General features: G+C 51.4%; 1 protein-coding gene across 2 annotated transcripts in view; it reads right to left on the bottom strand.

The window, feature by feature from the left end:
* Aspscr1 (ASPSCR1 tether for SLC2A4, UBX domain containing) overlaps positions 1-13,842 on the bottom strand; it is a 39,632-nt gene that overhangs the window by 17,071 nt on the left and 8,719 nt on the right. For both annotated transcript variants that reach the window (XM_032912419.1, XM_032912420.1), the window contains exons 5-7: positions 7,583-7,640; positions 5,801-5,874; positions 5,030-5,462 (exon numbers count right to left, since the gene is read on the bottom strand). In XM_032912419.1, the coding sequence (XP_032768310.1) occupies positions 5,030-5,462; positions 5,801-5,874; positions 7,583-7,640 (565 nt within the window). The remainder of the gene's footprint in view (positions 1-5,029; positions 5,463-5,800; positions 5,875-7,582; positions 7,641-13,842) is intronic.

Here is a 13,842-nt window from a genome sequence, read left to right on the forward strand (position 1 = left end):
GGAGGAAGGAAGGAAGGAAGGAGGGAAGGAAGGAAGGAGGAAGGAAGGAAGGAAGGGAGGGAGGGAGGGAGGGAGGAAGGGAGGAAGGAAGGAAAGAAGGCTGGAGAGGAGGGAAGGGAGGAAGGAAGGAGGGAGGGAGGGAGAAAGGAGGGGAGGGAAGGAGGGGAGAAGGAGGGAGGGAAGGAGGGAGGGAAGGAAGGAAGGAGGAAGGAGGGAGGGAGGGAGGAGGGGGGAGGGAGGGAGGGAGGAAGGAGGAGGAGGAGGGAGGGAGGGAGGAGGAGGAAGGGAGGAGGGAAGGGGGGGAGGGAGGAGGGAAGGGAGGAGGGAGGAAGGAGGGAGGGAGAGGGAGGGGAGGGAGGAAGGGGAGGGAAGGGAGGGAGGGAGGGAGGGGGGAGGGAGGGAGAGAGGGAGGGAAGGAGGGAGGGAGGGAGGGAGGGAGGGAGGGAGGGAGGGAGGGGGGGAGGGAGGGAGGGAGGGAGGAGAGGGAGAGAGAGGAGGGAGGGAGGAAGGGAGGAAGGAAGGGAGGAAGGAAGGGAGGGAAGGGGAGGGAGGAAGGGAGGAAGGAAGGGAGGAAGGGAGGAAGGGAGGAAGGAAGGGGAGGAAGGAGGGAGGGAGGGGAGGGAAGGAAGGAGGGAGGGAGGGAGGGGGAGGGAGGGAGGGAAGGAGGGAGGGAGGGAGGGAGGGAGGGAGAGGGAGGGAGGGAGGGAGGGAGGGAAGGGAGGGAGGGAGGGAGGGAGGGAAGGAGGGGGGAAGGGGGAGGGAGGGGGGAAGAAGGGAAGAGGGAAGAGGGAGGAGGGAGGGAGGAGGGAGGGAGGGAGGGAGGGAGGGAGGGAGGGAGAGGGAGGGAGGAGGGAAGGAGCAGGCCGTCCGCTGTCTTCATGAGGACTACAATGCAAAGGTCAGGAATAAAAAGAAGTTAACCTAAACTTTATATGTGGGCCGAAAATGAAACTTATCACTGGCATCTGGCCCTGAATGCAGGAATAGCTTCGCCCAAATTTTCCCAAACTCTCAAATATAAGGGCTGAAGAAGACAGTGCTCACAGGCCCACCATCAATACAGAAAAAGCTGCCTGCAGACCTCAGCACCTATATCTGAAGATAAAATATTTAGCAATCTCAGGAATAAAGGACTTAGCCTAATAAAGGTTGTTTACGGTGAAGCTATAGAGTATTCCCCTAAGGCAGAGGCAAGGCTTCCACTAGGAGTGCCATGACTCAAAGAACACTAGAGACTCAAAGACAAGTCCAGTCTGACACTGAAAAAACAAGCTTAGGATGGTCATGGACATCAACAGAAATGCAGACAAACTTCCTGGAGCTAATAAAGGTGCTACCTATGACTTGGTAGCAGGAACTCTGATACTACTCCACATATTACAAAAAGGAACCTCAAGTGTCCACTCCTACATTACAGCACAGAGTAAGAAAGTGTGTACAACATGTGCCCGCCATGCAAGGAGACGCAGTGCATGGAGTCTCCTGAGGCAAACAGAGACTCCGCAGAGCTCCACACAGCAGAGCTTTACGCAGTGTCCAACAGCAGTCTCTCAGGAACTTGGCTAACGTCCTGAAAACTATTTGAAAGGATAAGTCCTTGAAGAGACATGTCACTTTTGGCAAAGAGAGGTAAGGAGGAAACTCCTCTGGCAGCCATTCCAAGATGAGCCTCACCAGCAGGGAACCACTGGAGGGAGACCAGCCCCACAGACTGGATGCTGCTGGGACAGCGAGACAGAAGCTGAGTAGCTAAAGATAGTGCTACAAAACTGGCTAGAAGCAAGCACTGAGGGGGAAACCCAGTAAATTCTCTCATGCTCTATACATGGAACAAAAATTTACTCATGGAGTCAAAGGAAATCAAAGCCAGAAGACATCACCTGATCACTCAGAAAACAAAGATCAGGAACAGATTCCACACTAGGCTTCCTGTGCAATAAGGGACCCATGCCAGCATCACAGTCACAGTGACTCAACTGACACAGCCCAACGCACCAGGAACTCTACAGTGGCTGAAGGACATCTGCAGGAGAAGGCAAAGTCAAGTGCCAAGAACTCAAGGAGGATATGCTCAGTCACAATAGCCAAAGACAAAGTGTCACAAAAGACAACTCTGGGCTCTCGGCAGTCGGCAATGCTCACTGCTCTTGGAGAGCACCCAAGTTTGACTAGCAGCACCCATATCAATGGCTTACAACCATCTATGCCACCAGATCCAGAGAATCCAACGCTCTCTTCTGGCCTCCTTGGGTACTGACACTCAAGTACACACACACACACACACACACACACACACACACACACACACGCACACACAAATAAAATACTTCTTTAACACATTCTTATTCCCTCTCCCTCTCTCTCCACCCATCTCACTGGCAATTGTTAGATGCAGCAAAAGCACAAGGCACTGAGGAGCCATTAGGCTGCAGGCTGCTATGAACCATGTCAGCCTGCACGGCAGTACTGGGATCCAAAAGTGGGAGTACTGGGTGGGAGGGAGATAAGCAATGGGAGGGTCAAACGTCAGACAGTACATTAGTAAACCATGGGGTAGAGAGACCCTGTCCTAAAAACGCAGAGAATGCTAGAGGAGGCCTGGCTTGGTGGCACTGAATTGATGAGAGAGGAGGGTTACAAGTTCAAGGCTATCCTGGCTACATTCTCAAGACATGTATCTCAAAAAAGAAAAACAAGTGGATTCAGGAGACTCCTCAGTGGTTGCAGCCCTCGCTCAACAAGCATGCAGATGGGATCTCAGGTTCCCAAAACCCACTTAAACGCCAGGTGAGCCAGGTGGTGGTGGCACGCACTTTAATCCCAGCACCTGGGAGGCAGAGGCAGGCGGATCTCTATGAACTCAAGGCCAGCCTGGTATACAAAGTGAGTTCCAGGGCTACACAGAGAGACCCTGTCTTAGGGGGCAGGAGCAGCCAGGTGTGCATGACAGCCCACCTATAATTTCAGCCTCCAAAGGCAAAGGATTCTCCAGAGTAATCTAGTTAACAAGATTAGCCACATGGTGAACTTTGATTTGATTGAGACCGTGGCTCAATGACTAAGGTGAAAAGCTGATCAAGGGTGACTCGTGACATTGGCCTCAGGCTTGCATATGCCTGTGTTCACATGGGTATTAATACCATGCGCACATGTGCCTACATACTTTTAGAACATGCATATTTACATGCACACACACGAAAACTTTAAAATAGCTGGGTGTGGTGGCAATACCATTAGTCCTGGTTCTCAGGAGGCAGAGATCAAGAGACAGCTCTCTATGAGTGGCCAGCTGGACCTGCAGAGCCAACTCCAAACTAGCCAAGGCTGCATAGTGATACCTTGTCTTTAAAACAACAACAACAATATTATTATAATGTATACTTATAATTAATAATAACTTAAATTTTAAGGAAAATAAGTAACTTATCCTCCTTCCCAAACAGCTGCCTTCCTTTAAGGCACCAGCCTCAAGGCTCCAGGCCATGGTTACCTTATAGCCTGCCCCAGAGCTAACTGCCGGCCATGTGCTGGCCAGACAAAGACCCTCTCCAGCCCTAGGCCAGAAACTACAGGTCCTGCTGAATGAAGTCCTGCTTGGCTGAACTCTCAAAGACTGGGCCCTTCCCAGGAACAAGCTCATGAAGGAGCAGAGCAGAGAGTCCAGGAACTTCCCATGTTTCCTGAGCAAACCCTCAGTGAAGTTATTCATACAGGGTACTCTTGTGTTGCTCAGAGGCCATAAGGGCAAGCAAATGCCTCACCTGGAAGCCAGCAGAGTGTGCAGATGGTACCTATGGTACCCAACAGTAGCGCACACCCTGTCCTCCTGCTGGCTAGGGCCATCAGCCAATGGGAGGAAGGCAGGGGAGCCAGACACTGACATGACAGGGACATCCACCCCCATCCCTTGGTGCAAAGGCAGTCTCCTGGGTGCCACCTAGGGTTGGGAAAAGGTGTTCACTCACAAGGCCCATCACCTGACCATGAAGAGTGATCTGAAATAAAAGTACCTTTCTATACCTGGAGTGGTGGCAGGGACAAGTCATTACCAGGACAGTAGGACGAGACTCACTGATAAATGGGTCAGGGTGACAGCAACAACTGCAACTCAAAAGACAGACCCAGAATTCAGACAAACAGCCTTGCCAGGCACGGTGGCGTACAGCTTTAATTCTAGCTCTCAGGAAGAAGAATCAGACAGATCTCTGTGTGTTCAAGGTCAGTCTGGACTACACAATAATACTCCATCTCAAACAAACCCCAAAAACAAAAATAAATAAAAACAAAACAAAAAACTCAGAAAAAAATAAAGCGTTGTTCTGCAGATGGCCTGAATGGGTGTGTACTGAAATGGTATCCCTCAGCAACAGGTACACAGAGATGAGCTCCACCTCAAGAAAGCCAACCACAACACAAAGTAACAGCACAGATCGTGCTGGACCAGGGACCAACCACAACACAAAGTAACAGCACAGATCGTGCTGGACCAGGGACCACTGGGTGGGCCATTTCCTGAAGGCTCAGGAAGGCCAGCTGCTCTCTTCTCCCAACCAAGGTGAGCACTTTTCACACCAAAGCCATCTCTACAGTTCAAGTCCCCCACTTAAACTTCCAATGAAGTTATGGAGATCCTGACCCACAGACAAATTCACTGCCACTCTTACACAATCTCCATCTATGCCTCAAACCTGCTGCCCAGCAACAAGAAGATGACAGGAAGGCTGCCTGGTATGGGACAATCAATGCTCAAAACCTCTTTCACACTATCAAAACCTCCCGGCCAGGCAGCAGGCAGCAGGCAGAGAGCAGGCCAGGCTGAGAGCCCCATGAAGAATATCCCAGGTAGCACAGATGCTGGTGGCGATCTGGGCAAGTCATATTTCCACATGCTTACACGGGGAACTCAGATAGAACAAATCTTTTCCCAAGAGGTGCCCACACCTGAGGACATCATAGGCAACAAGGTCAGAGTTGAGTCCTGGTGCCAGGGCTCAGTAGGCACTCAGTACGCGCCCAGTAGGCGCCTTACCGGTTCAGGCTCCTGAGGAGGCTCCTCACCCGGCTTTGACTTCTTAGGCTTAGAAGGGCCCCCGGGGCCAGAGAATGAGGTGGATGACTTGGCAGCAGGTGATGTTAGAGATCTCAAGGACACAGACGGGCCCCCCAGCCGCTGGCCCCCACCCGAGAAAGGAATGAATGGGGCAGATGCAGACTCCTTTGCGGTGCTTTGCTTCGTTTGAGCATCTGCTGGTTTTGGGCCACCTTTGAGGCTGGTCCCTGAGGTACTTGCACCACCCTGATGATTTAAGTCTCCCCTGCTGAACTCCCCAGAGTTCAAAGGAAGCAATGGGCTACTGGATGCCTGGTCAGCTGACATGGAGGAGACTGGACTTCCTGGGGGCTTGCTCCTGACGGCTATAGACTCCTGTTTGCCAGTGGTGTCACACTGCTTTATGACAAACCTGGGGAGAGGAAAAAAAATGAGTCTAACACCATAGACTGACCCTTCCCTACTTCAGGGTCCCTTCTTAAATCCATGTCTTCTCTCTGAAGAGGAGAAATGAGAAAATGGCTGGAAGGGGTGGTCCTTGAAGGCATAGTCACCAATCATTGTGAGGGCAGTACTACCTACATTCCTAACCCTGAGTACCTTTTCCACATGCCCACCCCTGCCCCCCAACTCCAGGCTCTCCCACTTCGGGCTCTGAAATGCTAGGGTTACAGACATGTGACATACCTACCTCCCTTCCCCCTTTTTAATTAAACGGTTCCAAAAGCCTAGAGACTCTGACATCCCTACCTGATGGTGGCACTACCGCCTGTCAGGCCCAGTGACTGAAGCGTTGTGTTCTGCAAGGCAGCTCTACCAGTCACCTGCAGAAAAACAAAGGACATGTAGGCCATGCCTGGATCTTCAAGCCTGGAACAACTTCCTCCACCTACTGAGTCCTGGTTGGTAAACTCTCCCAAGCCAAAGCCCACCAGGATCCTCTTGCCACACACATCTCAGCTGTCCCTAAAAGTCCTTGTATTTTGTGAGGACAAGAATGTAACTGGTCTGCAGCTGGTGAGGACCCACTAACCATCTGTCCCATGACCTGGTTGGGCCTCCTCAGCTGTGCATTCAGCCCGCTGTGTCTGGAGAGGGCAGACTAAAGATGCCCAGAAACCAAGCATCCTGTGCTCAGCCTCCAGCTATGCTTAGTACAGGAGAGTGAGGAGCTCTTGGTCAGCATCTTGGGAACAAGGAGGGCAGACTGCAAGCCCCATATTCCCATAACGCCCTGGGCACAGGCTCCAGAGCCACCACCAGCTAGCATCTCCATTGTGCCTTCCCAGGACCTGCACCTCTTTCTACATTCTTAGAGCTGTCATAACTCCAAGCCACCACATTCCACTCATCCTCATGACCCTCAATGGACAAGAGGCAACAGGCAACATGAGCGCGAGGGCTCCAGATGCCAGGTTCCCTGCATAGGTTCTCCTCAGCACCACACAGGTGTCTACCAGGCCACAGAGAGTCTACCCTGTCAGATAGCCAAAAGCAAGATGGCGAGACCCACTCTTCTTTAAGAGCCCCAGATTAGTCAACACCTCTGTCTCCTGCGTAGGATACGTGTCGACCCAGAGATCCCCGTAACAGATCTCCGTAATAAACCTCGCCTTTGCTTATTACATCCAAAAAAAAAAAAAGAGCCCCAGATTAGAAGGCATTGTCTCATGGGCTCTTCTGTCCTGTCCTATGTAGGGTGACAAACCTTCTCAGTATACTATCTGCAGCCACAACTGTGCTACCATCTCCAGCCTCAGCTACTTCACAGCTCGGCCACTGAACCAAAGCTGGGCCTCTAAGGAGCTACCCTCAAGAGCAGAGTCACAAACGGCCCGAGACCTAGAATATGTAGCCAAACAGGATGGTCAGGCTGGGGTCCCTGGGGTCCCGCGGTCCATCTCTTCACAGAAAGAATGTGGTCAGAGCAGTTTCCTACAGCACAGCCCCTCACAGCCCCTCACAGCCCCTCACAGCCTTGGGTTGAGGAATCTCAAATGGGGTAACAGAGAAAGTCCTGTCCCACCCCAGGGCCTTCCTGGGGACCTGCAGAAACAGCATGCCTCTGCCTAAGCCAGGACAAGGCACTGGGCCAGGGAAGAAACAAAAAGCCCCTGTGAGGTCAGGGGACCCAGGACTAGGAGGGTCCTCGTGGTGGTGGGCGGGGCTGGCGGGCCAGCATGGCCTCACTGCCAGCACTGCCTGCGCCACGCTGCACTCAATTTTGAAAAAGATCAAAACACAGAGCAAAGCAAATATTTACTAAAAGGAAACCACTTTTGTGACTCTCCAGCTTTGAGAGAAGCTGAAAAAACAAACAGGGCACTGAGGGAGGTTTCAGGAGCAGCCCGGGCGGCCGTGGTCGGCTTCCAGTGGGGCCGGCTGTTCCGCTTTTTTCCACAGAACACATAATGCTTTCAGGAGCTGGAGCTCCTGCCATTGCTTTGAAGACTCAAGGCAGCGAAGTTTCCAGGTTGGAAAGTGGGCTGGGCTGCTGAAGTGTAGGAGAGGAGTCTGGCAGCCAACACCTACCTCATCCCTCATGTATACACAGACAGGGGTCCTCTCACCCAGTTGCTGCAGACGCTCCCTGGAAAGAAAAGAAGAAAAACATCAGGAGCCACCACAGGGGACAGCAGAGACCCCAGGGGCCCCTAGCCAAGCACCATGGAAAAGCCAGGGATCCAGGCTCAGGATCCCAGCCTTCCTGATTCCCTCCTGTACTCCATAACCATCAAAAAGCAATCAAGGGCTGCATGGAGCCCCAAAAAGGGCCTCAGCCATCAGACATGGCCAGGGATTGCTCCCACCCACTTCAGCCAGAAGGCCACCACATGGCATGAGATCCAGAGGGGATGAGCAGCCCTAACTCCATGCTGCACATTGCCAACATCACCTCACACAGTCTGGGAATCCTGGGTCTAGACAGTTACCTTCAACTGCCTCTAAGAACTGACACCTAAGCCCAGCTCAGGACACAAACCCATTCAGCAGACCTAAGCAGCCTAGGCTCTCAAGGTCATAAGTATTGCCATGAGCCTCTTATCCAGACCCAAGGTGGGCAGCAGGTCTGAGGGAGGGTGGCAATCTCCTAGAAGGGTAAAAGACATAAGTTCTTGACCCACAAGTAGCTTGAAGTAATGGCTACAACTTGTACTTGTTTCAGTGCCCCAAAGGACAAGTGTCCCTTTTGTGCCTGGACACAGAGAGTGGGAGTAGTCCCCTCTTAGGAAGCATAACCAGAGTTAGCTTTCTAAGGTGATGGTTACCCAAAACAGGATGAGATCTGGTCTCCCCATCCTGGATGACAGTCACATGCAGCACTCAGATCCACTGATGGCTGAGGGCAAAGGCTGAGAGCAGGAAAGGAACAGGAAGCTCCACAGACGGGTAGCAACTTCGGGGGCACTCCTACTCCCCATTCTTCTCTTTCCCTCATTCCTACCACCTTTCAAACGATGTCCCTAAGGGACTCAGCATTTTTCCCTTTCCCCTGTCTCCAAATATCTCCACTCTGCACATAGAAGCCCCAAGGAGCACCCAGTAGGCACTGGTAGACCTAAGCACGTAAGTTATACAGTGACACCTTCCCCAGCCCCCGACACACACAAGTGGCCCACCTTTTGCTGACATACAAGGTGACTAATGGGAGCCAGATGACTGACTGGCCGCTGAACCATTTCCTCTGCTGGAGGACTGAGTGGAAGTTAGTTCCTACATTTACACACACACATATGCACACGCACACGCACACATCTTGGACATTAGTGAAAATATGCTCAGGTCAGCTGTTCTCCAAAGGAAAAAAAGAGTTGGGTCCGTGAGCAAGGACTAGGCAAAAGTGAAGACCCAGCTAGGCCTCGTGAGCATTATGGCCCAGACAGAAAGGCAGTCAGGGCAGGAACTGAGCCGGTGGCCAGGAGTCAGGATATAGGAATAGGTAAGTGGTGAGCTTGGCCAGGGCAGGCCAGGGAGAGCTAGAAGCCAGTATTCAAGGAACATCTAGACATGAGACATGCACCATGGTCAACCCCAAGTACTCAAGGGACCTTTGGAGCACACATGTGCCAAGCACGGCTCCAATGGCTAAGGATCCACAGGAGTGAGCATGAAGTCTTTAACAGTCTTCTATTAAAGAAGGGCTGAGAGTCAGTCTACAGCCCCATGGCACAGACAGCTCAGGCACAGTTGGTGGGTGCACAATCCACCATCAGACCTCCACAGCCTGTGTGTGGAGCACATTTACCTTTGGTATTCTGCTGCTTTTGCCTTGTATGTTCCCTACTTCTAGAGTACATTCCTGACAAAGCCCAGCACTCCAGCTTCATCTGCTCCCAGGGGCCTTGTCAGGACAGCAAAACAGAGCTTAAGGAGACCACAGAGCCCAACCTGCAGGACAGGCTTCTGGCTCCGTAGGCCTCTGAAGTCCACAGCTGGTATACTCTCCACGCAAGGGCAGGCAGACTCACAGAGCGCCATTCACACAAGTCATTGTGCAACTGTGTACTGGAACTGCCCTTACTGGCTCAAGAAGATAGGCCAGGGAACAAGGGTACAGTCTGGGAAGGACAACAAGAACACGGAGAGGCTTTGCCTCCCAGATACCAGACATATAACACACTTCTACAAGGAGGCCATGCTGCCAGGCCACCTGACCAGGGCTGCCTGAACCAACTCAAGGAAATGGCCAATGCGTGCCTTGTCTACAAGCCCTTGCATGGGGCATCATGGAATAACAAATTACAACAGGGACAGAACCCGACATCAAATTATTAGACAGTGGCCAGCTTTGATGTGCAGCTTCTCCCGAGCAAGCAGGCGTATCAAATTCCCTCATGCAGCATCTGAGAGGAACAGTGTATAAACATGCCGTGTGGCCACAGGCCCAGGAAGGGGCAGCCAAAATAGCTTCCAGATCTGCCACCCTGCCTAGCAAGCAGAACTGCCAGTCCTAGTGATAGGACTCAAGACCTCATGTCCCAGTGGGCCACCATCACACCCACACAGACCTCTCAGAGCCTACTCCTGTCCCCCAGGAAAGACTGAGCCACAGGACATCAAGCTCCAGAATGAGAAATGCACCACCAGGTGGTGATTGATGGCTTCTATGGAGTCTGCTTACCCACAGGACACATGACCCCAGGAACCAGAGAAAGTGTGTTAGTGGTATCAAGCCAGGTCTCCAAGATCAGCCAGCCTTCCCTGGTGGGAGTCAGTGTGGCTGGAGAGGACACACATGTCACCACTGTCCCTTCAGCTGCATGCCTCACTCAACACAAAGCTCGCCCTCCCTTAGGGGTGTGTAGTCTGGACATTTGGGGTTCAGCTCCTCATGAGGACAGGGCACTGTATACTAAGGACGAGCACTGTCCACAGTCTTTGTATGTCACCTGTTCAGACCTAACACACAAGACTGAGACTAACACCAGTGCTCCCAAGAAAAGCCCAGCACCACCATGTTCCCAAATAGACAATGACCCACACAGACAAGACCAGCAAAACACCAGACCTGTGACTAGAGGCAGTCTGGCTTTTCCTGGTTTGGGGTGCCCTCTGAGGATGAACCCATGTTCTAAAAGGACTAGGAGCCAGTGTCCAATGCTTGGTGACAATGGAGTTCCATGTGTCCATGTTCCATCTAGAGGGAACAAAGAAACCCAGATAACTGAGCCTACGCAAGTCCAAGGAAGGAAGCCTCTGGCCTTACACAGATAGTCACAGCCAGGAATGGAGCTGGAACCACTGGGTACACAAACCCATCCAGAATATGGCCTTAGGTTTGACCTTATCCCCCAGAGGAGTACTATCCTCATACACAGTCTTCTCTATGACTTATAATAAATATCCTGCACACCCCAAGAATCACGCAGCCCTCCTGAGGGTTGCAGCCAGCCACTCAGAGTTAGCTCTCCTGAGGGCTGCAGCCAGCCACTCAGCTAGGAAGGGCAGAGAAAGGTTTGGGGCATATAGCAACCAGGGTGGGACACAGGAGCAGGAACAGAGGAAGAGGACCCAGTCAAGAATGGGGCCCATCTGAGAATAAGCCAAATGGAGCCTGTAGGGTCCTACGAGTATTCAGCAAACACAGTTGGCACCTCTGAGAGCAAGTCCCCTCTGCAATGCATTCATGAACTTGACATTTTACAAAAGAAAAAAGAAAAAAAGAGCCCACACTGTTCCCAAACAGACTTCAGAGAGCAGCCTGTGGGCAAAGACCTGAATCCTGGGGTGTCCCAAAGCACTTACTTCAGTTCATGCCCTCCCAGCTCCTCACACCCCATCTCATCTCTGTCTTACTCAATACTTCCTGGTGGCCACTTGCCTGATGCAGCCTGCTGGACTGGCCCTACTGACTACACACCCATGTGGGCTGTGTGGATAGCCGCAGGATCTCCGGACATGTGGTAAATTCTGACTCATAGCAGGAGGCACTGGTAACACTACAAAGCCCCAGGGTCCCTGTCTCTCCCCGCACATTCTTAGGTCTCCACTTCTATAGCCTCAGACACTGTTATTTTCATTTGTGCTTTGCCTAACACTGAAGAGGTCCTCCATCAGATGACCATGAAAAAGCGTAAGTCTAGCCATCAAGGTATGCAGCTCAAAGTCAGCAGCCCCAGCTGCTTCCCTGGACCAGAGAAATAGAAAGAAGGGCTTGCCAGTCCCTGAGGCAACTAGGTATGGCCCAAGCTCCAAACGAGACTCTGCAATTTCAAAATTTTCACATGAGGTCTGGAGAGATGGCTCAGGAGTTAGGAGCACGTATTCCTCTTGCAGAGGACCCAGTTTTGATCTCCAGCACCCACTTGCTGGTTCACAAGCATCTGTTAGCTCCAGTTCCACAGAAGCTGACTCCCTCTTCTGGCCTTTGTGGGTGCAAAGTATACATTACATACATATATGCAGACAAGCATGAAAACAAAAAATAAATAATCTTCAAGCCAGGCATGGTGGTTCCTTCCCTTAATCCCAGCCCTCAGGAGGCAGAGGCAAGCAGAAGCAGGTAGATTCCTGAGTTCAAGGCCAGCCTGATCTATAGAGTGAGCTCTAGGACAGCAAGGGCTACACTGAGAAACCCCATCTCAAAAAACAAAAAACAAACAAATCAATCTTCAAAAGCCTCATACCATAAATGACAATAACATTTTAGATATACTTAGATAAACTTATCAATAAAATTAATTACACTTCTTTTTACTTTATCATTAACACAATTACTGGAAAGTTCTGAGTTCTGTCCATGACCAGCGCAGGTAGCTGGGCTGGGTAGGGTTGGATCATGGCAGAAAGCCACCCCGTGCCTCCCAAACACATACACAAAGCATGCTTTACACACAATACGACTGCCACAGAACCTTCCATGGGCCACAGGCCTCAGTGCCCGACCTCTGGCATCTCCACAGGTGTGGCACTCACAGAGTTCCTGGGTTCTTCCATCTCGAGAAGACTCGAGGTGGCCAGCTTCCTGCATGTACCATTTGGCAGAAATTAAGAATAACAAACGTCTTGGGCTCACCACTTGGAACCTGCCTATCCCTCACTTTTCCACTGATGAAACTGTTGTCCCTGCACAGAGCCTCCACCCCTCATTGTGAGACTGAAAATGCATCTATTCGGGGGCATAAGGGGGCACCAAATCAGGTCTGAAAGTCCAGAGCTGGAGTCTGTGGACGTCTGACCTCTGGATCCACTGAGTCTATCTCTGAATTTATCCTGAGAAAAGAAACAGGACTGCAGGCAGCTGAGTGGTCCACTCCAGCTCTGCCTATACAGGCCACGCAATGAGGAGCAGGGCCTGTCAGCACAGGCACTTGCATCAGGTACAAATGGAGGCTATCCACTCGACAGAAGACAACATGCAAGAAGGAACACTATGAGGATCGTCAGGAAAACATTTATGACAATCAAATCAAAAAAGGATGACCTGACAGCACAGGATGACACCATCCAAGCCTTCAGGAGACTGAGGCAGGAAGCCTCAGCTGCAGAGACAGTTCAAGGGCAGCTTGGACACCTAAGAGAGCCCCTGTCTCAAATGTAAAAGGAGTGGACAATGAGACAGGGAAATGTCTGCTGCATGAACAGGAAGACCTGAGTCCAATTCCCCAGATGTCACATCAGACACTGGGCACAGTGAGTGGCACACACCTGTAAATGCCAGTGCCAGGATGCAGAGACAGAAGGCTTCCTGCACGGCCAATCTTCCTGAATTGGCAAGTTCATGGTGGATACACACACACACACACACACACACACACACACACACACACACACACACACACACACACACACACACACACACACATGCACGCACACACACACACACACACACACACATGCACACACACACGCCAACACACACACATATATGCACACACGCCACACACACACATGCACACACGCACATGCACGCGCACACACACACACACACACACACACGCACACACACGCACACATGCACACACACACACATATGTACACACACACGCACATGCACATGCACACACAGTAAAAGAAGTAAAAAAGAGGGCTGAGGATATATATAACTCAGTGGCAGAACACATGCCTAGCATGCACAAAGCCCTAGGTTCAATCCCTAGTACCATGAAAGAAAATTATAAATCACCCTTAGCCAGTATTTCCATGTTTAAAAAGTATTTGTGGGGTTGGGGATTTAGCTCAGTGGTAGAGCGCTTGCCTAGCAAGCGCAAGGCCCTGGGTTCGGTCCTCAGCTCCGAAAAAAAAAAAAGAAAAAGAAAAAGAAAAAGACAAAAAGTATTTGTAATATCCAT

This window comes from Rattus rattus, chromosome 9 (genome assembly GCF_011064425.1).
Source record: "Rattus rattus isolate New Zealand chromosome 9, Rrattus_CSIRO_v1, whole genome shotgun sequence".
NCBI classification, from domain to species: domain Eukaryota; kingdom Metazoa; phylum Chordata; class Mammalia; order Rodentia; family Muridae; genus Rattus; species Rattus rattus.